General features: G+C 44.9%; 1 protein-coding gene across 1 annotated transcript in view; it reads right to left on the bottom strand.

Annotated features, from left to right (window-relative positions):
* Window positions 1-24,902, bottom strand: part of PRPSAP1 (phosphoribosyl pyrophosphate synthetase associated protein 1) — a 30,910-nt gene extending 6,008 nt beyond the window's left edge. The window contains exons 1-7 of the mRNA XM_082679964.1: window positions 24,547-24,902; window positions 21,833-21,885; window positions 19,253-19,319; window positions 6,702-6,874; window positions 5,035-5,150; window positions 4,512-4,567; window positions 3,650-3,795 (exon numbers count right to left, since the gene is read on the bottom strand). Coding sequence (XP_082536090.1) covers window positions 3,650-3,795; window positions 4,512-4,567; window positions 5,035-5,150; window positions 6,702-6,874; window positions 19,253-19,319; window positions 21,833-21,885; window positions 24,547-24,716 — 781 coding nt within the window. The 5' untranslated portion in view covers window positions 24,717-24,902. The remainder of the gene's footprint in view (window positions 1-3,649; window positions 3,796-4,511; window positions 4,568-5,034; window positions 5,151-6,701; window positions 6,875-19,252; window positions 19,320-21,832; window positions 21,886-24,546) is intronic.
* Between the last annotated feature and the right edge of the window lie 702 nt (window positions 24,903-25,604).

Genomic DNA, 25,604 nt, shown 5'->3' on the forward strand with positions numbered 1-25,604 from the left:
ATACAACCTCACTTTTAATAGATTACTTTAAAAAAGGGCTTCTCAACCTTGGCACTATTGACATTCTGGGCTGGATAATTGTTCAGTAGCATCTGTGGCCTCTACTCACTAGATGCCTGTAGCACCCCATGCCCCCCGGCTGAGACAACCAAGAAATGTCTCCAGACACTGCCAAATATGCTCTCGGGAGCAAAAGCCCCCTCGCTTGAGAACTACCGCTCTAAAACAATGGGTTCCAGGGACTTCCCTGGAGGTCCAGTGGTTAGGACTTCACGTGCCAACGCAGGGGGTGTGGGTTCGACCCCTGGTCAGGGAGCTAAGATCCCACATGCCTCCTGGCCAAAAAACCAAAACAGAAAACAGAAGCAATATTGTAACAAATTCAATAAAGACTTTAAAAATGGTCCACATCAAAAATACTTCAAAAAATAAAATTAAATTTAAAAATGGGTTCCAGGAAGATAACATAGTTCTTCTTTCTCAAAAATACACAGACTCCGAGAGTTTGCTTTCCTTTGTCCTTGTTCTAATGTCTTCATCTTCATTACTACTGAATAAACTATTATGACATACTAGAAGCAAAACTGATATATAAACATAAAGCATATTTAATTTGGAAGGTACTGAATACAATTACACATACAAGAAATAACATTTTTTTCAGAATTCCCTTGGCTAAATCTATAAAAGGGGATCATAGAAAACGATCCTATGGAGACTTCCCTGGCATCCCGAATGCCTCAGCCAAAAAAAGTAAAAAAAAAATTAAAGAAAAAGAAAATCCTATGGCGATTATAAAAGTTGTAAACATACCAACCATCTAGGAAGGAATGACAATACTGTTACAATAAGTAATAAGGCAACATTCTCAGAAGAGAATCTCACCATATAAAATACTGTGGCAATTTGGCAATATCTGTCAACTTAACTTCTGACCCAATAATCTGATTTCTTGGTCTTTACCCCATAAATACATTTGGTCACTTATGAAAGAATGTAAGTCGAGGCTAATCACAGGCAATGACGTACAGTGACTGAGCGTATCCACTCTGGAGCCCAAATCTTGGTTTCTAAACACTACTTCCCACTGAAGGAACTGGGGCTCCGTGGAGAAATGGCTGATCCCAGGGCTAAGAAAGTACGAGATGAACATGGAACATCTAGCTGTACCAGAAAGTAACAAGGAAGAGTCAACACACGATAGGGACACGTCCAAAGAACATGGGAGGCAGCCTGAAGGAGTCCTCTTTGGCCAAGTCTGAGACAGTTTGAGCGTTAACACAAGTAGTAGCAATGGGCTATAACGTGCTGAATAAAACAAGATTCCACAAATCCACACTGATATAAATGACTGAACGGACAGGGAAGAAGGGGAATTAGAAAAACCTCCATTTGACAAAAATCATAGTAATAAGTGATTCAACCCAATATGAGGAAAGAAACAAGCCCCAACGAAAGGATATTCTACAAATAACTGGCCTGCACTCTTCAGAGTATCAAGGTCACTGGAGACAAAGAACAGAGGAGTCACTCCTGATTAACTGAGACCAAAGAGAAATGACAACTGGTGCAACGTGTGATCTTACACTGGGTCCTGGGCCCCAAAAATCTGTTTTCTTTTCCTCTGAAGGACATTGGTGGGACAGCTGGTAAAATGTGGATAAGGTCTGCAGATTAGATAGCAGTGTCGTAACAACGTTATTTTCCTGAGTCTGATAATCATGCGTGGTTATGTTAGACAGTCTGTTTTTAGGAAGTATACACAAGTATTTAGCAATAAAGGGCATTATGTCTGCAACTCACTCTCAATCGTTCAGGAAAAAAAAGGCATAGAAATGTTCAATTTGGGGGCTCTGAGTGAAGAGTAGAGAGGAATTTTGTATTATTCTTTCACCTTTTCTCTAAGTCTGCAGTTAGTTCAAACTAAAAAGCTAAAAAAACAAAGTAGTGTGGATTCTGGAGTCAGCAGCTACATTCCAAACCCTGGCGCCACCAGCCCCGGCCGTGTGTCTCGGTTTCCTCACTGGCAAAATGAGGGATCACAAGAGCACCTACGCGTACCATTGTGCAAGGACCAAATTCGAAGATCTACTAAAGGGCTTAGAACAGCTCTTGGCACATAATAGGGACTCAACAGATGTTTATTTATTTTATTTTATTTTAAAATTTATTATTATTATTTGTTTTATTTTTGGCTTGTGGGATCTTAGTTCCCCAACCAGGGATCAGACCTGAGTCCACAGAAGTGAGAGCACCGAGTCCTAACCACTGGACCACCAGGGAATTCCCAACAGACGTTTATTACTGTTGGAGCCTTGTGGGTTTTTTTTGTTTTTTTTTGTTTTTTTTTTTTTAAATATTTCTTTATTTTGGCTGTGCCAGGTCTTAGTTGCGGCATGCGGGATCTAGTTCCCCGACCAGGGATCGAACCCAGGCCCCCTGCATTGGGAGAGCGGAGTCTTACCCGCTGGACCACCAGGGAAGTCCCCCAGAGCCTTGTTTTTTATACCCAAAGGTTGGGAAAAAAATAAGTGCATCAACAGGTGACTCGTTAAATAAATTATGGCATATCCATAAACAGTATACTATGAAACTGTAAAGACAGAAATCTGTATGGACTGAGAAGGAGCTATTGAATGAAAAAAGCAAGGGGCAGAACGATGTATAACATACAACTAACTGTTTGCGTGAAAATGAGGGAATTTGCTTGTATTTGCATAAAAGCTCTAAATGGATACACAAGAAACCAACCACATTGGAGATCAGAGTAGCTGCAGGAGAGGGGGGAGGTGGGTGGGTGGAAAGGTTTTTCACCATAAAGGATTTTATACTTTTTGAATTTTGAAATATGTGAATGTATTCCCTATTCAAGAACTTTAATTATGAAAATCTCAAAAAAAAAATGCTGTGACACTAAAAATTAAAGAGTATATTACTTGTTTCTCATAATAAAAACCTCCAAAGTTGAAAACAGAGCAGTGGAAATTTTACAGAATGGGGAAAAAAAATTGTAATGTTTATACCTTAGACAGGAGCCTGTCTGAAATAACCTGTCTGCGGTGTAACCATGCTAATGTTTCCCCAACGTATTAGTCTGTATCTTTCTGAGGCATGGCAAATAGATACAGATTTTAAAAAGAAATACTCTCCTTCCTCTAAAAACCATGATATATCTTCCAGCATAGAATGCTTGTTATTGTCACTCAAAAGTCCACCGAAGTAAATAGCTTCCACCGTTGGATTAAAAATAAATTAGTCCAGTATCAGGTCAAAGGGCTACATCACTAAATTAAGTGCTAAAGTTACCTGATCACCAAAGCCTGATATGTGATCAATGGTTGCTATCATCCATCTTACCAAAATAAAAAAGCTTAAGATTTCACACCACTACACATATATCTTTTTTACTAAAGCTAAAATTATTTCACTCTCTGAACGCCAAGTGCTGCCCAGATATGCTCAATTGTCCTTACCTAGTCTACAAAAGCGTGTAACAAAATCTTTGACAAAAGGCAAAATCAACATAATACCATTCAGTTATTTAAAAATACCACAACAGCATCTACATAGGTATTAACTCCTAGGCATTCATACTATTCGAAACTTTCTTCCATTTACAAATAGAATAAAACCACAGAACTGATCTTACATGGCAATTCCAGCCCAGGGTGGACAGTCGCGTTCTTAACCATCGGGGGAGAATGACGGCCGTCATCCATGTCCAGCTCTGCACACTGAGCCTCCCCGTGGATCACAGCTAAACCCAGACGCAGCCTCTCTGCGTACGACTGGGCCCTAAGAGGAAGATAACGGGAAAGGGTGAGGTTCATGGGAAGGAAAACCCAAGCGCTGCTTTTTCATCACTTTGTTAACCACAGAATGAAAGTATCACTTAACCTTTTATGGATATGCAAAGGAATTACTTCTACAAATCAGGAAGTGCGGCCCAGGCCGGAATGTAAATGCCTCAAGAGGCACTCGAGATGGGATGTGGGCTGGTATCCGATTCTAGATCATTTTGGTTCTACCCTTTGTCCAACAGTCTCACACTCATCTTCAGGGCTTTTTTGGTTTGTTTTGGTTTTTTCCCCTATTTTTTGGCTGCGCCTCAAGGCATGCTGGATCTTAGTTCCCCAACCAGGAATCGAACCCGTGCCCCCTGCAGTGGAAGCGTGGTGTCTTAACCACTGGACTGCCATGGAAGTCCCTCATCTTCAGAAGAACTCTGTTCAAAAAGGTCTCAAAAACCACTGTCTCAAAGGCGCCCACAGTCTTCCTGTTTTCCTTTTCCTGAGAACTTGAAGGAAGCACTTCATTTTCTCCCAGGGGAAAAATGAGTAACTCTGAGAAATGCTCATGTTGTTTGGAAACTAGAGGTAAAGCTGTGGTTTGGGGTATGACAATGATCTGGAGGAAAGCTGGAGCTGATGAGTTTTCACAAGCCGTATTAAGACAGACCTCGGATTCTGAAACACCCAAAAGGGATGTGCATACATGTCTGGCTTATTTACCTTTTTGCAGCATCAGGAGACTTAGCTACGATGACTGCATTCCTATAATTTGGAATCTAGATTTGGAGGAAAAATAAGAAAATACTGAAAAGGTATCAATAAAATAACACCTGGGTGCTGGCAATACATTTTTTTCCTCCTATAACAATGACCCACACTAGCAAACAAACAAGCTAGAATTTCATTCACTCATTTTAACATTTTTTAACCCTTATCAATTAGCACCACTGCCAAAGTCTGCTACATGAAGAAGATAAAAAATAATGAATTCCCAAAACCTTCATTTTAGGAAATATAAGCAAATTGCTAAAAATACTTAGAAGGAAATCCATTTTTAATTTCTTTAAAAAATACTATCCTCTGTGCCTAAATGCTGACCTTATCTGACTGCCTCAGGCATTAAGACTTAAGGGAGAGATCATTTGATCATTGGATGTGCCTTTCAATACTGAAATCTGGTACCAGAGAAGAACTACATAGGGTCTCCTTTGAGGACAATGGGGTATTTATTGATGCTCCTCACTTCTTCCTGGATATACTGAAGCAGGAAAGGTGAGGCTCTAAGGTTGTCCACAGGAAAGCTGAAAAAGCCTTGTATTTCCTTTTGATGAAGATCCATAGTGATAATGTGAGTTAAACCTGAAATTTTAAAACAAAAAATTACAAAGTTCACCCCTACAAGTTAACGGCTACAGTGGACACAAACTAGAAGCCCAATGCCTCTTTCCTAACGGAAGACTGAAGGCAGGGGGGTACTGGGAACAAGCATGTTTGTTATAGACCTTATCTGCAATCTTAACAAAACTTAATGAACTAAAGACAAAGTTAAGCCTAAAGTAAAGGAGCCTATAACCTTCCACATGGATTAAAACACTAAAACTAAAAAATAGTGCTCTCCCTCTACTATAATCATCAGCTTAGGCCTGAACACTGGGAAAAGAAAAATCAGGTAGAAGCAAAAATATAAACATGGGGCTTCCCTGGTGGCGCAGTGGTTGAGAGTCCGCCTGCCGATGCAGGGGATGCGGGTTCGTGCCCCGGTCCGGGAGGATCCCACATGCCGCGGAGCGGCTGGGCCCGTGAGCCATGGCCGCTGAGCCTGCGCCTGCGGAGCCTGTTGGAGAGGCCACAGCAGTGAGAGGCCCGCGTACCGCAAAAAAAAAAAAAAAAAAAAAAAATATATATATATATATATATATATATATACATGGAATTAAATACTGGAGCAAAAATAGATGTAAAAAATAGGCCTTGGTTAAAGAATCTAGGAAGAAATGTTAAAGGACTGTGGATTACGGCAGAAGGAATAGGAAAGCAAAAGCGAAGTAATATATATACTAGAAGGAAAGAAATCCACAGACACAATGATAAGAGTTTGGAAACGTGTATATGTCCGAAGAGAATGGGTCAAGTACAGAAAAACAATGAAAACACACTCTTATAATCAACAGTGCTAAGCAAAAAAAAGGTACACATATAAGTACATGGCAAATGGCCAAGGTCACTGAAAATTTTCCAGAGCGAAGAAGCAGAATTACTTGTTCTTTCCAAAAACATTACACATTACACATTACACATGGAATTCAAATGTGTTTCTCAGGACTCAGATATATATTTGAGTTTTTAAATAAACATGCGGCAAATACAATCCCATTAATTGTAAAGGGCTATTACATTTGATTTGGAGGCCATAAAGTACGTCACCACTACACAAACACACAATGAAAATGATCTGCTATAAAGACAATCGGGGAGGGGGGAAAAAAGGAGTATATAAGCTGAAGAAGTAGTAAAGGAAAAATCCAGTTTTACTATTATGTACATCAACAGAATTTAGCTAAGGTTTAAATAAATCTAGACCTGAAACTCAAAAGATCACATCCGAATGCCAAGATCGCCATCTGAAGTTTCGATGATGATAAGATGAAATGGAAAAGAAGGTGGAATGAGGAAAAAGTCCAAGATGAGAGAAGTAAGCCCTGAAGCAGACAAGGTCACTCTGAAGGAGGACAAAGAGAACAGAAAAAGAAATGACACCTAAGCTCACACAGCCCTAAGCAGAACTATGCAAAAGGAAGCAACACTTAGAGAAAACAGGTCCCCAACCAGCTACCTGCGGTATGGACTAATCTGGCACGGGGGACGGTCCCAAGCACCGGCGCGGGGTCCCAGGGCGCTGGCCACACTCACCGGCTTTCGCTAGCATGGACGCCAGGAGCTTGCATACGATGGAGCCCCTCTTCCGCATCTTGCTCTGCTTGCTGTAGGGGAAGTAGGGGATGACGCCGATAATATTCCTGGCACACGCGGTCTTCAGTGCATAAGCCATGATCAGTAACTCCATCACGGCTGTATTCACGTCTCTGAAACACATGAGGTTTGCACTTTGGGATTAATCTCATTTATTAACCCCTGGCAAAGATCTCAACCTCAGCAATCTGACCGGGGCTGCCAAGAATGACGTGACGTGGATCCTCACGCTAGCTTACGACGGCACTTCCTGAAGAGAGGAGAAAGCTCACTGACTCCTCTTTATAGCCGTCTGAGTCCCGGTTTGCATGAGAGGTTACTTAAGTTCACACAAGGTTATCCACTTTCACCTGTGCCTGGATCTTTTGTCAGTGACACGGTCACCGGAGTGGCAGGTGAAGCAGGCAGTGACTGCTGACGACCAGAGTGAACCCACACCTGCTGGCACCATCCCTGGGATCTGAACTCGGGCCAGAGTGCTAGCACCTCGTTTTCCTGGGAACACCAAGGGAAACCCACCTGCCCTTGTATTTAGCTGCCGTAACCATAAAGAATTTGGTCTCTTTTTTTTTCTTTTGGGAGTAGGGAAAAGGGTGAGGGGTGGGGAGATTTTGGAACTTAATTTCCAAATATCTCCCCCATCCCTTCTTTCCTTGAGATACATAGATTCCTAACAAAGATTACCCAGATAGACAAGAAAATATGAATCTGAAAGGTATTCAAAGGAAAGGCTATTTCCAAATTTTAACGAATGCTGACTGCTAACCCTTTGCCAAGGTTGATCAAGCAAAAAGTGGGGACTTCCCTGGTGGTGCAGTGGTTAAGAATCCACCTGCCTATGCAGGGGACACGGGTTCGAGCCCTGGTCCGCGAAGATCCCACATGCCGTGGAGCAACTAAGCCTGTGCACCACAACTACTGAGCCTGTGCTCTAGAGCCCGCAAGCCACAACTATGGAGCCTGAGTGCCACAACTACTGAAGCCCGTGCGCCTAGATCCCGTGCTCTGCAAGAGAGAAGCCACTGCAATGAGAAGCCCATGCACTGCAATGAAGAGTAGCCCCCACTCACCGCAACTAGAGAAAGCCCGCGCGCAGCAATGAAGACCCAACACAGCCAAAAATAAAATAAATAAATTTACTGAAAAAAAAAAAAAAAAAGCATAAGGTGGCCTCTGCCCTTAAAGTTAAGGGCCTTGAAATCCTTCCGGATGACCTTCCAAAGCTCTACCCTCTCTCTCTAGCCTCCTCATACTCCTCTTTGGATTATCCAAGTGTCTTCAAACAGCCTCTCTTTTGCATCAGGAGTGTATCTCCCTTGCCTTCACCAGATAAAGAAGATCATTTCCCACGTCCTAGTTCCCACCCAAGTGAGGAGTAGGCTCTTCAGATTATACAGTTTCTGAATTATCTGATCTGCAGCAAAATGGAAAGCCTGCCATCAACATAGCAGAGACTTAATAAATGCTTGTTGGATAAGTGGTGGAATGAAATACTCATCACGAAATGCTTTTTAGCTTGAAGGACAGTCAGGTCATTTTCCCCCAGTCTCTTCCAGTTTATGTTTACACCTGTGCCCCTGGAGTGAGCGATGCAAAGGACATCCTTTCACTCTGACAATGTTTTCCACACCCACGTTCAACTGGTGGAACTTCCAACCTCTCCTTTGTAGTTTGGATTTTTCACAACTATTTCAAGATTCTGTCCTAAGTTTCTATGTTTGTTTCTCCCACAGGGTAGGCAGAGTTGATTCTGGGTTCAACTTCAAGGTGCAGTTGTCAACCTAGACATGCCTTTTGCATTGCTGACAGGTGATGTTACTTTCCAGCTGCCATTTCCTTCCTCTGAAATAAAGTGGTACATTCTTCTCCCTCGTGCTCCCAAATTAATAATGTCCCAAGTCTGCCATCAAAAGGTCAGAGGACACACGACCTTTTGGTATAATCAGGAGAAAACACTTATCAAGGGCTTCCCTGGTGGTGAAGTGGTTAAGAATCCGCCTGCCATCGCAGGGGACACGGGTTCGAGCCCTGGTCCGGGAAGATCCCACATGCCGCGGAGCAACTAAGCCCACAACAGCCCCCGTGCGCCACAACTACTGAGCCTGTGCTCTAGAGCCCGCGAGCCACAGCTACTGAGTCCGCGAGCCTAGAGCCCGTGCTCTGCAACAAGAGAAGCCACTGCAACGAGAAGTCCGCGCACCACAACGAAGAGCAGCCCCTGCTTCCTGTATCTAGAGAAAGTGCGCACGCAGCGACGAAAACCCAACACAGCCCAAAATAAAAATAAATAAAATAAATTTTTAAAAAAGCCACTTATCAAACACCTCCAAGGTACTTAGGAATTCATAATATTTGGTCGATTTTCAGCACTTTTCAACAGTTTTCATCCTGGGTCATCAATTCAACAAATATTTATTGAGCACCTTGCACCAGGCACTGTGTTAGGTGTGTCAGGTGGGGAGATAACAGGGTAAGCAAGGCTGACCTCATTTTGGGGGAAGGCCAGAGACGCCTCCGGGATCACCCTTGTAATCATCTGTCCCAAGGAGCACAGCTAACTCACCTAAGAATGTTCCCCTTCCCAAACACTTATCCTTCGTTCCAGAGGGGAGAGCCTCCCTTCCCACAACGGATCATCGACATTGATGCCTTGTGGGCTCTGGTGGCTGAGCTGGAAGCCTGCACAGTACTCAGAGGACGGAATACAGGTAACTCAGGAGTCCGTATCTGAACAACAGGCATCACACACACCGCAGCGAAAGCCTCTTCCATACACAGACTGCCCGTCAACGTCAGAAATAAAACTAGGGCTTTCTTAACCTTCCACTTGTGTGATGCAATGCGTGGCATTATAAAAGCCCCACCGGACCTGGTGGTTCCTCACGCCAGCTCCCAATGCCAACGATAACTGTGGAAGTTAATTAAACAGATCCTGGAAGAGGATCTGTCTGGGTCATGGGTTTCCAGCTGGCTCTGTGATAGCAATTAAGGACAACCACACAACACGAGGTTTGGAGAGCACACAAGGGAAGGCCAGATGGTAAGACATGAATGTAACAAGAGGAACAGTTTTGGAGGAGCCTTGATTTCAGAGTAACTTTCTTTCCGCTGATGACTAATTTCTCTCCTGAGGTTTTTATTTTTTTACTTTTTCCTCTTCCTAACGCCCTGTGCCAAGGGAGTCAACATTCTCTAGGCTAAGGAAAGCCTCCCCGCCCCACCCCTTATTGGTCAGGACGGCAACAAAAGGGCCTTTGTCACAACGGCTTTACCCATTCACTGAGGGACACTGGACAAACTGGATAGCAAGCAGTTATTCTGCGGGCTAGCAGGGCGAAGAGAAATTGGCTGGCAGCCTCTGCTTTGTTTATCTGTTCCCTAAGACTGTTCCAAGTACATCCTGGCTAGTGCCTGCAGTCTTTGTATCTAAGTAGGACAATCTTAACTGTTTACCAACTATTTTTCTCTGGCCTAAGACTATCACATCTTATATTAAACTCAGCCCTGACTGCTCTCTCATTTTCGATAGACAAAAACGAGAGTTAAAGAAACAGACATGGTCTATATGCATCAATTAAAATTGCAAAGACAGACCAACACCACAGACGCAAGTACTGAGAACAGGTCATTTACCCCGTCCCCACCTCCAACAATGAATTCCCTGCAGCAAATCAGCTGTAATGTTCTTTTAATGCCTCTTCTTATGTTACATCACATACCAGAACCTGTACATAAAACATGAAAATTGTCCTTCAAAAAACACTTTGTGAGCTTCATATCTATTATACTTAGTTCCAATGCTCAGTACATTTCGAAACTCCTTGAGTACCACCCTGTGATATTGTGATTTCTAATAAGAAATATGTATTTGGTTCCCATTTCGGGCACCAAGCTCTCTTCTAAAACCTTTGGAATTTCCTAAGCCTCGAGAGGAATGAAGTTTTCTTAGTTACGTTAAGGAGGTGACTTCTGGACTGCACCTAAAGGAGGGGACTGGTTGTCAGGGAGACAAACCACGGGATTAGAGGGGTTGGACTTTCAGTCCCATCCCCATGACCTCTGGAGGTTGAAACAATCGCCTAAGGCTAACGATATCATCAATCATACCTATGTAATGAAGCCTCAGTCAAAAGACAAACGGAGGGGGTTCAGAGAGCTTCCAGGTTGGAGACCGTGTAGAGACTGGGGAGAGTGGCGTGAAAGCTCCGTGTCCCTTCCTGCATACCTTGCCCTACACATCGCTTGCATCCGGCCCTTCCTGAGATACATCCAGAAGGTGAATTCCAAAGAAATGCTGAACAACGGCAGCACCAGATAAAGGTCTATATTATATCTCAGGACATCGGCTCTAAAGGCGACCGAACTCATTTCAACGTCTAAGCTTTGTTCTGTTTGTCTAAGATCAGCCTTATTACTTTAGGTAACATCCTCTCCTCAATAGAAAAATCTGTAAGATACATTCCTTCCCCTTGTGCACAGGGATGTTCCCTGCCATTCCGGTAAACAAAGGATGCTGCCTGCCATCCCAGTTCCACCAGGATCAAGCCACTTGCCACTGCAGTCGCCCACTGAAGGCAAGCGCCGAGGGGAATTCAGGATGGAGGAAAATAAGCAGCACTGTGTGCTTGGGATACCTGCCCTAGCTAGAAAGATGCATATCTAAGGAGTCATTTCAGTGACCCCAGATCCCTGCATCTTCCCAAGTACAGAAAAGCACTCAAATCATTAACTTGAGATGTCTGTTCTTTGTGATCAGCAGTAATCTTGTGATGTTCCGCTACATGGTTTTTTTCCAGCAAAAACCTCATATACATCCTGGCTCCTCCCTTACCTCTTTGGAGCAGTTTCTCAGAGCCATCTGAGGGGCTGGCTCCGGGCTACAGTCCTCAGTAAGGTCCCCAAATAAAACTTAACCTGCAACTTTTAGGTTGTGTGTTTCGCTTCAACTGACAATCTATACAACCATTTATAGCAGAGAGTACTAAAAAACTAAATTCCCTGCTAAATTAACTAAATTTAGTTGTCACTAAAATATTCTGTAGTCGGCAATAAAACAGTCTATTGTGACAAACCCAATAACCCTTTTTTTTTTTCCAATAACCCTTTTTATGGGATACATACACACAGACTTCTCTTTGTCCTTTCTCCAAATTTTTCCTCTCCAATCCCCATCTTCCTAAGAGATACAGGAACCACAAGGTGAGGATGTTTTTGCTTTGATACCACCAAACTGAACCACAGGTGAAACAGAAGGGAAGGGGGCAGGGCACAACTGTTAAAAGCATGACATAGCCTGAGGATATGACAGAAACTGATTAGAACAAAATGGGTCCAAGATGGCGGACAAGTCAACTTCCACTAGACCTTGAGCCTCAGTATACGCTCACTGTAACACATCAGCAAGCTAAATGACACACCCACAGGCGCCAGGACAGTTCCAAGACCCACCATAAGGATCAAAAAGTGGGCGGTGGCCCTATTCCTGGAAATCCCCGCCCCTTCCTGAAATAGCTGGAATACTCCTCCCACTCATTAGCCTATGAAATGACCCACCCCTATAAAACCCGACAACCCCACATCCTGGTGCCTTTCTCACCTTCTGAGATGGCCCACACTCTGTCTATGGAGTGTGTTTCTCTCTAAATAAATCCACTTCTTACCTATCACTTTGTCTCTCACTGAATTCTTTCTGTGATGAGACATCAAGAACCTGAACTTTGGGGGCTTCCCTGGTGGCGCAGTGGTTGAGAGCCTGCCTGCCAGTGCAGGGGACACGGGTTCAAGCCCTGGTCTGGGAAGATCCCACATGCTGCAGAGCAACTGGGCCCGTTGAGCCACAATTACTGAGCCTGCACGTCTGGAGCCTGTGCTCCGCAACAAGAGAGGCCGCGATAATGAGAGGCCCGTGCACCGCGATGAAGAGTGGCCCCCACTTGCAGCAACTAGAGAAAGCCCTCGCACAGAAACGAAGACCCAACACAGCAGTCAATCAATCGATCGATATTTTTTTTAAAAAAAGAACCTGAACTTCATTAAGTCCTGAAACCAGGTGTGTGATCTCAGTTGGAAGACCGTGGGTTTGGGCCGGGTTCGAGTCCCGGCACGTGGGTTCAAGTTCCAATCTGAGGTTTCACAAGGAAGACAATTATGGTTTCTCAATAATCTCAAAACAAGTACACACAAGGGAATTGCACCATCTTCAGGACAGGGTTCTGGTTTCCAAAAGCACCATGTATATCTGTGCTGCTCCTTCAAAAGGAAACCTTTCCATACAGTAAGTGTGTAAAATGGCTGTCAAGGTTATTCTAGAAGATTCACTTTCTCTGCTGCAGCTCCACGGACTGCTCCCTACCTCTTCCTTTGTTCAAATTTTCGAGTATCCTAAGCACAAGTGGGAAAAAAAAAACTACAAACGTTTCCCAATTAGCCATTAACCAACTCATTTTTCCATGTTAATTTGTCCTTTCCCTGGAAAACACCTGCACAGTGTAAAGTTCCGTATGTATTACTGCCCCAGGATGACTCTAAACTGCATGTACTAAATATTTCTACTGCATTCTTGGTTACCGTGAGATATGGAAACCAAGAATTAGATAGAGCACAACTTCTTGTCACAAAGAAGTCTAACCACAAGCTGTCTCAAGATCCCAAGACAGGGCTGTTAATAGTGAGTGTTAAAAAAAAAAAAAAAAAATAGCGAGCGTTATTTTGCCGTGCCAATAGACTGTGAACTGATACTGTTTATGACGTGTTAAAGAGGCCTGAACTAAAAGTAGGGAGGGAGATGTATTGTAACAAAAAGGAAATTATGGATATAGCTGTCCCTCTACCCCACATGCATTAACAAGTGCACAAGGATACCCCAGTGTGGAAATCTGTGGTTAGAGGACATAAAAGGGGGTGATGATGACACCTGCCTCCGAGGGTGACGACTGGTGGAGGGGCTGATCCACCTGAAGCCCTTCAGCCTCACACACGTCACCAACTTCACACACCAGCCACGGCAAAGTCTGCTATTACTATTATTATTATATCTCTCCCCTACTTCCTGAATTCATAATGAAAGTAAAGGAATTAGAATACTCGATAGCCTCAGAGATGTACGATAAAAACACTTGGTCCTTGACATATACACACTACTACGTATAGAACAGATAATTAATAACCTACTGAATAGCACAGGGACCTACTCAATACTCTATGATGACCTATATGGGAATAGAATCTAAAAAAAAGTGGATATATGTGTATGTAAAACGGACTCACTTTGCTATACAGCAAAAACTAACACAACATTGTAAATCAACTACCCTCCAATATAAAAAAAAAATTTTAATTCGGTCTTGCTAAGTCAATCCTATGATTAAGAAATTGATTGGAAAAGATTATACTTTCACAAAGGCATCAAAGCCTCGACCATCCCAGCTCATCATGAAAATGAAGACTGGTCAACGCCCTGGCTCTCCAACAGCCGGTCGTCAGCTGTCTACACACAGCAGGAAGGCAGTTCATCAAGTCCTCGGTCACTAACGGCATCCAGGACTATCTGACACAATGGGGTCCCTGACGTGACAAGGTCATAACCTCTTAGTTCCTCCCCCAACTCAGGGATGATCCCTGATTACACGGAACAGAATAAAGCTACCAAGAGCACAGCTGCTCACGTGCTAGCACACAACTGACCACGACCAACTTAACTCTTGTCCTAGAGATGAGTTCAAAGTCAGAGCTCAAATTCCAGGCTGAGGTGCAGACCTGTGAATTAAGGCGAAGATTCCTTAAAGATAAACAATTCCTGACAGGACACACCTTCTTTTGCTGCCATAAATTCAGTTAGGGTAGAGTAAAGAGACTTCACTGACCACCACTGCCTCTGGACTCAGACCCCCGTATTTCCTGGAGGATGAGTGACAAAGGTGGCCCGTCTATGGCTACAAAGGTGGAGGTTCTGTTCTCTCTCCCTCAGTAAACTAGTAAAAGGCTCTCAGTAGTCTAAGGAGGCCAGGCCAAGGATCTAGGGTCACCTGCAGCTCTGTCCTATACCCTAAGGAACTTAAGAATTCAGAGGTAAAAAAAAAAAAAGTGGTGACAATGCAACCTTACTATCCACCACCAACAAAAACCGGGATAAGCACAGAAGGCCAGGCAGCAGCCAAAGGGAGTGTCAAAGCTCTCTGACTACACGTTCTAGGGCTACGCAAGCCCCGCAGGCTTTCCCCTCATTCCTGAGGTGCAGTGTCAAACAAGAGCATGGGGCGAAAAGATTCCCGTCACCAGGAGACAAACAGTACAAAACCAAAATTGCTGGAGGAAACATCAATTAGTAGATCCTCCATGGAGGGCAAGATGCAATTATCTATCGATGCCACAAAGATTTCAAGTGTCTATCAATGCGGCCACATCTATCAATACGACAAAATGCATGGATCCTCACACCCAGCAATCGCGTTTCTTGGAATCATCGTACAGACACACCCCAAACACGGGCAATGTGACGCACATACAGGATGTTCTGCAGTTGGCAAGCGCAAGACTAGAGGCGCAGCCTATGCGACAGGCTGAACAAGCTTCGGTGTGTCCACAGAACACAGTGTGACGCCACAGAAGACAAGATGGGAACACAGCTCCACTGAATCCCACCATAACGAAATACGGCAAACCTAAACTGAGGGTCATTCGACAAAATAAACTGGCCAAAGTGTAGTCTTCAAAAGTGACGAAGTTTTGAAAGCCAAGGAAAGACCGAGGGATGGTTCCAGACTGTCCAGAAGACACGACACAGACAACCAAGTGCTACCTGAGCCTCGACTGGCTCCTTGTGCCCGGAAGAGGCCTGGGGGACAGCAGATGACACGGGGATGGGGTCTGAGGCTTAGGTGGTGACAACACAGAGGTCTCAGTATCCTGATTCTGACGGTGGCACTGTGGCTGTATAAGAGAAAGCCCTTGTTTGTAGGAACTACACGCTGAAGTGTTTGGGGCGGGGAGGCACCAGGCTGGCAACTCTGTCTAAAGTGGCCGCACAGCACAGGCTCATTTTCTGGAAGTTTGTGATTGTTTCAAAATTAGAATCTTTTAAAGATAAGGTAACTCTTTCTGTATTGATACAGTACAATGCTTTATTTTTAAAAGTTCAGCAAAGTGTATTAGTTCTTTTTTTTTTTTTTTTACTGCATGTTAAGTGTATTGACTGATCTAAAAGAAAATATTTACAAGTGGATGAAGCATTTCAGGATTAAGTACATCTAGGCAAAGAAGACCTCAATGTAGGAAAAATTTTTGACTCAGTGAAATATTTAAAAATAATTATATTTTTTCAGTGATTATGATGTAGTCAAATCTACAAATTTCATATTTAAAAAATGTTAACATAATTGATGTGGCTACAAGTATGGTTATTTTCTAACTGTCTTTTTCTTCGGGGAAGAGGAATCATTTCTGAGTAAACTTTAAGTAGATATTAGAATCATTGCTAACTTATCAATTTAGAGTATCTTACGTGCTTTCTTTTATTTTTTTTTTGAATTTTTGAATTTTATTTTTTTTATACAGTACGTTCTTATTAGGTATCCATTTTATACATATTAGTGTATACATGTCAATCCCAATCTCCCAAGTCATCCCACCCACATCCCTGCCCACCACTTTCCCCCCTTGGTGTCCATATGTTTGTTCTCTACGTCTGTGTCTCAGTCTCTGCCCTGCAAACCGGTTCATCTGTACCGTTTTTCTAGGTTCCTTTTTTTTTTTTTTTTTTGGCAGCACCACTAGGCCTGTGGGATCTCAGTTCCCTGACCGGGGACCGAACCCTGCAGTGGAGGCACAGAGTCCTAATCACTGGGCCACCAGGGAATTCCCTATTAGACTCCTTCTAGGTAAAAATTAAGAAAAACATATAAGCAACTGCTTGGGCACACAGAGTCTCTGAAAAGAAAGCTTAAGAACCTGATAACACTTGCCGTATCCAGGAAGGGAAGCAGGGTGGCTGATGGCAGAGGCAGGGCTCATCATACACCCTTTTGAAACTTGAACCATGCAGATAAATTAAAATTACTTTTATTTTGGTTTTGAGGATCACCTGAATTATGGAAGCTAAATTCGTATGCCCATTATCAGATAAAGAGGAACAAACAGGTATTTAGCTATCTCAGAGGGCTGGGGAATTTTTATTTTCCGATACACATTTCTACACTGCCTGTGTTTGCAGAGATGAACATTATTCTTCATGATCAGAAAAAAGTATTAAAATACTTAGTATCTACCAGTTACCAGTGTACAGGGAACTCTGTTATATCTGGGTTCAGATTACTCACTCCGTGACCCCGTGGTCCTCAGTTTCCTTCAGACCCAGTTTCCTCAATCCCTTCACGGGGGGCTGTAAGGAAAAACAGTTTTTCCCTTCTCTGTACAACACTGAATACTTCTGGTCACCAAATGTGTGGGGATTTTCCCACACGTAATTCTCGGAATCTCAGGACACCAGCTGGGCATCCTACAATTCAACTCAATGCTGACACTCTCTGCCTGGACAAAGCATCAGATCCCACAGGTTAAGGGCCCAGTAAGACTGCCCCCTTCCTCACTTCAGACATGGGCAAGCCCAGGCTGTCACCTGTGCTTCTGACCAACCCGCTATAAATCAGAGGTTCCCATGACCCACTCCTCAGCTCCGATTAATTTGCTAGAGCAAAGTAAAAAAAAAAAAAAAAAAAGAAAAAGGCAAAAAAAACCTCAGGGACTTCCCTGGCAGTCCAGTGGTTAAGACTCCGTGCTTCCACCGCAGAGGGCACAGGTTCTATCCCCAGTTGGGGAACTAAGACCCCGCATACCTCGTGGCATAGCCAATAAATAAAACTCAGAAAAACAGTTTTCTCACTAGATTACCAGGTTACTATCAAGGATGTAACTCAGGAACAGCCAGATGGGGGAGGTGCACAGGGCGAGGTATAGGGCAAGGGGTGCAGAGCTTCCACGCCCTTTCTGGGTGACCCCCTAGCACCTCCACGTCTTCACCAACCCAGAAGCTCTCCGAACCCAGTCCTTTCTGTTTTTTATGGAGGCTTCATTATACAGGCACAACTGATCAAATCATTGGCCACTGGCGACTGATTCAACTTCCAGCCCCTCTCCCCTCCCCGGAGGTCAGGGGGGCTGGGCTGAAAGTACCAACCCTCTAATCACAAGGTTGGTTACCCTGGCAACCAGCCCCCATCCTGTGTTTACCCAGGAGCTTTCCAAAAATCACCTCACTCACATAACTCAGGTGTAACTGAAAGGGGCTTGTTCTGAATAACGAAAGGTACCTTTACTGCTCTTATCACTTAGGATATTCCAAGGGTTTTAGGAGCTCTGTGCCAGGAAAGGAAGACCAGATACATATTTCTTATCATAAATCACAGTATCACAGAGGCCAACAAGAGCTGCCATGTAGGACTGACACATAAGGATTAAAAATGATACGTGTAAAGCGTCCGCACCCTGCTGGCAGCCAGTGCCGTGTTTATTACTAACACGTCTCAGGAATCTAAACCCATCAAGACGTGAAGGTCTAGATTTTTCAAAGACACTCACGATCTATCGACCCCATTCCCAGTGAGGAGCTGAGAGGAGATAACCCCACAGGGAAGTTCATGCTCAGGTATGCCAGGATTCCCCCAGGGCCAGTCCTCCCACACTGAGGGAAGGAATGGTAGATGGTATCTGTGATAGACGGGCTAGAGATGGGTCATTGTGCAAAATAAAACCCACCATTTAACAACAACAAAGGCTTTCCAGGAGAGCTGAGCGGACAGACACTGGCCTAGGTTCCGGCAAAAATGGAGGTAGAATATTTTTGTCCTTGAGGAGTTTAAAGCTTGGAGAAGATGATCAAGTAAACAATAACAGGGGCTTCCCTGGTGGCACAGTGGTTGAGAATCCGCCTGCCAATGCAGGGGACACGGGTTCGAACCCTAGTCCAGGAAGATTCCACATGCCGCGGAGCAACTAAGCCCGTGCGCCACAACTACTGAGCCTGCGCTCTAGAGCCCATGAGCCACAACTACTGAGCCCACATGTCACAACTACTGAAGCCCACGCACCTAGAGCCCGTGCTCCACAAGAGAAGCCACCACAATGAGAAGCCCGCGCACCGCAACAAAGAGTAGCCCCTGCTCGCCACAACTACAGAAAGCCCGCGCGCAGCAACGAAGGCCCAACACAGCCAATAAATAAATAAATAAAGTAAACAATAACAGTTAAGTATAGTGTGACAAGCATGGCAGGAATTCCAAAGACTATATATATACATATATGTATAGAGACACACACACACACACAGACCCACACACATATATGTGTACACATATATATAGTATTTTGGAAAGCATTTAATGTGCAAACACATTTATAATTTAAAGAAAATGGAACTGTTGTTCATATGAAAAGATAATAAGTTACATCACTAAGATTTTTAGAGGAAGAGAGATAAATAAAGCAGTGCTGACTCTTACCTGGGTATTGTCTGTATAATGAAAATATCTTGGCCACGAACAGATTCTTTTATTTCAACTCTTGTTTCTGAAAAATAAAAATGTTCTGCAGTTTGAAGAAAAGCTCCTCGTGGTGCAATAATTAGGCAGCAATTGGAGGGAGTAAAGGTGAGTCTAAACCAATGCTTTGCTTAGCGCACCAAAATAAATTCTTAAGAGATCTCGGAATGGCACGTACTTACGTAAAAAACAGTCAAGCTAAGGGGAGAATAAGCCAAAAATAGGCTAGAAGGCAAAAGCCACAAACAAGTGTACGTAAAATCTCAGGGTCCAGAAAAGAACATCCGTCACTAAATGAACACAAGATGCTTAGGGAAAAGTATGCAGTGCATAAAGAGGCCAAAAGTTAATATCCTTATTATTCTTTCAACAAAGGCCGATGCCTCCTCTGTTCCAGGCCCTGAGCTGGGGTCCCAAAGTGGGGGACCTGGACCACGGGGACAAAGACTGACTCAGGAGGGACAGTGCAATGCCAAAGGCTGGCAAACCCTCCAGGCCAATGTGCAGGAGAAAGACCAGCCAGGATAAAAGAGAAAGAGGGCTGGGAACGATGGCCTCGCTGCAGACTGGAACATACGGTGAGGAAAGGAGTACGGAACGTGCAAAGATGTGGGGCTGCCACCGTGAGCTCGGAAACACAGCGAGAGAGGAGAAAGAGACAGAGAGGAGGTCAGGGAGCTGACCAGGACCACACCACGCAGGAGTCTGGATTTTATTCCAAGGGGTGACAGCAGAGCCACGGGAGGACTCGTGTGATCACTGGCTACTGTGTGAGGACAACGGTGGCAAAGCAAGAAGGGCTGCTTGGGGGAAGCCACTCCAGTTGCTTCTGAAGCAGTCCAGGCAAGCAACAGACGGCGGGCTGGACCAGAGCAGCTGCAGTGGAGGTAGTGAGAGGCAGGCAGGCTTCAGATGGATTCTTGAATCAGAGCGCACAAGACGTGCTGACGGACGTGGTGAAGGACGAAGCAGGTGAGATGGGCAGAACTCGCAACCCAAAGGGCCCCACGTGATTGCTAAGGAGACTGGACCATGGCCTATACAATTTTAAACGGTAGTAAGTAAAAAATGTGTGCATTTTGGAAATATCCTGATGGAAGTGAGTAGAACAGACTAGAGAGGCTGAAAATGGAGGTAAGACGACCCGTTAAGAAGCTACTTTGACAGCATGAGAGAGAGCTAGGAGGCCTGGAACAGGGATGGGAGGATGGAGAAAAAGGTCTTCCCTAAACCACCCTCTTTTCCTCCAGCGCTTCATTTATGAGAAACCCAAATGCCATCACAATGAAGGAAATTCATTACTGTTAAATAGGCTATCTCACCTATCTGCACTCATCTTCAGGTGTTTAAATACCGGCATCTCCTGACTTGTCCTGGCAGGGAAATTTCTCATGTCACCAAGTTAAAAGTTGTGAGTGCGGAAGCTGGATGAAGGGCTGCTGGGGGTTAATTATAACACACGTGTAACTTATACACACCCCGGGAACATGTGCTTTCCATTACTACCCATTAAACTATCTTTCCCTCTTCCAATACTTGGCTGTATCATATTAGCTCCCCAAACATCAATTTTGTCTGAACTATCTCCTGTTAAGCTAGTGATACCATAGACAGTTATACCCTGGAAAGAGAAAAGCAAGTACAAAAACATGAATCCAAGGCCTTCAACTTTGCAAAAATAATTCCAAATTGTTTTTATACGAACTTGTCTTCGCAATGAGTGATGACATTATACGCTGGAACCCACCGGGGTGGGGGGTGGGGGTGGGGTTATGGTGCTGCTGCATTCCTGGGACACTGGCTAGAAACAAGTGCCTTTAAGCAATATCATTTAATGTTCCAGCTCTCCCCAGAAACCCAGGCGGCGGCAAAAACGGGTGACCAACCCAGGGTGAGGGTCAACAAGACTTGAGAGAAAAAAATGAAAGATAAAACTAACTCAAGGAAGTTTTTTAAATAAGTCATTACTATCTAGTACTGATTGCACTTAATGCCATTTGATGGCCTAATGAAACAGATAAATGTAAAATACATTATCAAATACAGCACGATATGGAAGAAAAAACTTACTCTCTACATCGCTCCTTTTTCTCATTCTAAAATGACAGGATATTTGCATTATCTTGGAACAGGAGGAAAGGAGACTTTTAAGGAAGAGCAAAGAAGTCAAGATTTAGAGGGACGAACGGCATGCCCTCTGTCCCAACTGTTAAAACAGAAACGTGGGGCTTCCCTGGTGGCTCAGTGGTTGAGGGTCCGCCTGCCGATGCAGGGGATGCGGGTTCGTGTCCCGGTCTGGGAAGATCCCACATGCCGCGGAGCGGCTGGGCCCGTGAGCCATGGCCGCTGAGCCTGCGCATCCGGAGCCTGCGCCCCACAGCGAGAGAGGCCACAGCAGTGAGAGGCCCGCGTACCGGAAAAAAAAAAAGAAAAAACGCATTTCTGTGTTACACATGATTAACATTCGCCTTTTAAAAACATGCCAGCCGATTAAACAGAGTTTAGAGAACAAAGGATGTTTAACAAATAAGTTTAACTTACCTCCATTGGTCTCTTGATAAACCACAGACTTCCCCAATTCAGCACCAAGACGCCTAAAGGAGGGGGAGGCAATTAAGAACGCTCTTTTTAAAAAACTCCAATTCACAGGCATGTGTTTAACAAAAAGACTACAATAACTACACCAGCATTCTTTTACCAAAAAAAAAAAAAAATTTAGAAAATTTAATTCATTAAGAACTAAAACCTGCTGTCATTCCACAAGCAGCTTCCAGTGCTCACCAATCTGTAACACACTGCTTTACTGGGAAGAGCCCACAATCAAAGTTGAGTGTCTAGTTCCATTGTTTTTTTGAATAACAATTGTCTTGGAACATCAATACCCAACAAATACGTGGTTACTAGCAATAATTCCAAAACACACAAGCCCAAGGTAAATGCCTCAATTGTCAGAAGCGTTGCAAACTTCAGTGCCATTAACCCAATGCGAGTGCATTTGCACCAAGTGTGAATCGTGTCTGGATCCTGATTAGAACAAACCACGTGTAAAAGCCCATTTTGGGGACAACCTAGGAAATATGAACAAGGACTAGATACTAGATATTAAGGAATTAATGGTAGGTTTTTGTTTTCAGTTCTTATCAGTTAGCATTACCATTTTTATGAGTGAAATGATATAAGGGTGGAATCTGTTTAAAAACACTCCAACCAAGTGTACAACAGAATATTATTCAGCCTTAAAAAGGAATGAAATTCTGGTACACGCTACAATACGGATGAACCTTGAAAAAATGATTCTAAGTCAAATGAGTCAGACACAAAAATACAAATACTGCATGATTTCATTTATAGGAAGTACCTAGAACAGGCACATTCACAGTCACACAAAGCAGAACAGAGGTCACCAGGGTCTGGGAGTAGAGGGGGAATGGAGAGTTAGTGCTTAAAGGGTACGGAGTTTCTGTCTGAAACGATTAAAAGATCTGGAAATGAACAGTGGTGATAATCACACAACACTGTGAATGTACTTAATGTCAGTGAATTGCACACTTAAAAGTGGCTAAAACTTAAAACTTTTCTGGAACAAACTTTTCAAGAACCAATTATAAAAACAAAAAAGCAAAACCGGGGCTTCCCTGGTGGCGCAGTGGTTGGGAGTCCGCCTGCCAATGCAGGGGACACGGGTTCGAGCCCCGGTCCGGGAGGATCCCACGTGCCGCAGAGCGGCTGGGCCCCTAAGCCTGCGCCTGTGCTCCGTGGCGGGAGAGGCCACAACAGTGAAAGGCCCGCATACCTCAAAAAAAAGGAGAAAAAAAAAAAAAAAGCAAAACCATTGACTATTTAAATCTGCCCTCCTCCCTCTGCTTTCTCTTACCAAGGTCACTGTGGTAAATATGACCCAAGATAAACAAACACAAGCTTTATATTTAAAATCAGTATTTTAGTTGGCCTCAAAAAGAAAGACAAATAATCAGAGGTTAGAAATAGAAACTAGGTAGTAGATTGCAAAAGGACTGTTTGGTTTTTTTTTTTACGCTCTTCTAATCTCATTCAAAACTCTAACTGAAGAGAACATAGGCATTACTGAGAAAATATGACAAAAGTTTCCCCTTTCTTCTACAATTTCACCTAGAATTTTAAAATATCTTCATGCCATTAATTATCAACTCTGAAAAACCCACAGAACTCTAATGTAAGTTGTTTAAAATGTGAAAATGACTTTAAAAGTTAAAAGACAAGCTTATTTATTTTATAACAAGTTTATTTGCAAAGGGCTCAAAAGGCTCTTCCTTTACACTAGGGTTCTGGGATTCTTCACAAGAGCCAACTAGAAAAGAGGCCATTTAGTAAACATGTATTATTCAGAGGGCCACTATGAGCCTCTGCTCTGCTAGATGCTTGATCCACATTATTTTGTTCGTGCTCACAATGTTCTGGGTCCAACAGACGGAATTATCCCTATTTTACTAATGAAGTTCAGGAAAATCAAGTCTCTTGCCCAGGGCAAGGCTGACAAGGCCTTCAGACCCCAAAGGCCACTTGAGGCCAGAGGCTTCCTTAGGTGAAAAAGACAAAAAAAGGCAAAGACTTAGCCTGATCGAATCTAACTGACTTACAAAATACGGTTAGACCATGGTTTCTATCACCAACTCCGACAAATCTGCTCCCCTAGGGTTGCCCTGTTCTCCCTGCCCTCCCCTACACCTCTACTTCTGTCGGTGCACCTTGCGTCTTCCACCGGCAAGGCCCTCCGGCCGCCCCCACCTACTGCACCCGCACCGTCCGTCCCCAGTGTTGTAACTACGTGCGGGCCTCCGTCTCCTCGGGGAGACTTGGGAATGGCAATGACCAGCTTCAGAGGTCAACCCCAACCGTGGGAAAGGGAGCCAAACCCAGAGCCCCTCTCTCCAAGGCGCGCTAATCCAGCGATTACAGAATCCTCACCACCGCCTGGGAGGTGGGAGTGGGGAGCCGAAAGCAGGGCGAGCGGTCCAAGGACCCGGAGGTGGGGAGAAGCCAGCAAGAGTCAGACGAACGCTTTTCAGCTGCAGAACTGGGGGTGGGGGGGTGATCCTCTGTCACCTCCAAGGGTTTGTCCAGACCTGAAACGGCAGGATTCTGCGACTCCCTCCCCCAGGGGCAGGACGATGGGGTCAAATTACCCCTCGCCCGGGTCGGGGAACGTGGAGGCGAAGAGGAACAAGACCGTCTCCCGGGAGGGGCCCCTCGGGACATCCCCGGCTCCCGCCCCTTACTCGGTGATGCGCTTGGCCAGCTCGGTGCAGGCAGCCGTGGAGTTGGCCGAGAAGACTCGGTAGCCGGTACGGGCGGCGTTCATGGCCGGGCGGGCGGCGGGGCAGGCTCGCGGGGCGCGGAAAGCGGAGGACACGGAGAGCGGGGGCAGCAGCAGCAGCTTCTTGGGCATCGTCCGGCCCGGGGGCGCAGTTACAGCTGGCCCGCGGCGGGGCTGCACGGGGGAGCGGTAGGCCCGCGTAGGGAAGGAACCGAGAAACCCGGCACAGGAGGGAAGAGGTCAGAGACCCCCACCCTCCTCGTACAAAAGGCTACTAAGGGCTCTGGAGCAACCAGAGCTCGCTGCGACCTGCGCCGCAGCCACCTCAAAGCCAGAGACGACGGCACCGCCCCCTCCGGGAATCGAAAAGGCGCGGCTAGAGCACCCGCACAGTCACCATCTCAGATGAGGGCAGGGCGGTGGGCAACTCTCTACAAGCTTGTTTTCCGAGGCAAGCAGCACGGATTCACTCCGCCGCCTGATCTTGTCGCTCCACGGGAGTTCTTTTGCTCTCATCTTCTTGGGTGGTGCAGCCTGACTTGGTAGTGGTGCCAGCCTTTCCAACATTTCCGCCAGGATCCAAAATGTCAGCCTCCGAGGTGGCTGACGATCTAGCTCTGCGCCTCCATGATAACACAGCGCCAGAGCCCTGCGAGGCGCATGCGCCGCGCTAGGCTGGGCTTGCTTTGAAAAGTGGAGGGCGGGGTTATTTCCGGGTGGTTGCCTGGGATACTAAAATGCCCAAAAGGTGGGGTACTCCTGAGCCTGATCTTTATTCCCCAAACAAACTCCAAACTTGCATCTGCACGTAAGGCAAGGCTCTCTGAACGAGTCAAGGCACTCCTGCCAGTCTTTGCTCTCAATCAGAAAAGCCTTTATTCCTCCCCTTCCATGTGCTCCAGTCCCTTAAAGACCCACTCACGTCACATCTGCTCCACTGAGTCTTTCTAGATACTTCAGCCACAGTAAGCCGCCCTCGCCCGCTGGGCGGTACCGTGCGTGGCACCATGTATAGTTGCT

The sequence above is a fragment of the Grampus griseus genome, assembly GCF_964374135.1.
Source record: "Grampus griseus genome assembly, chromosome: 20".
NCBI lineage: Eukaryota > Metazoa > Chordata > Mammalia > Artiodactyla > Delphinidae > Grampus > Grampus griseus.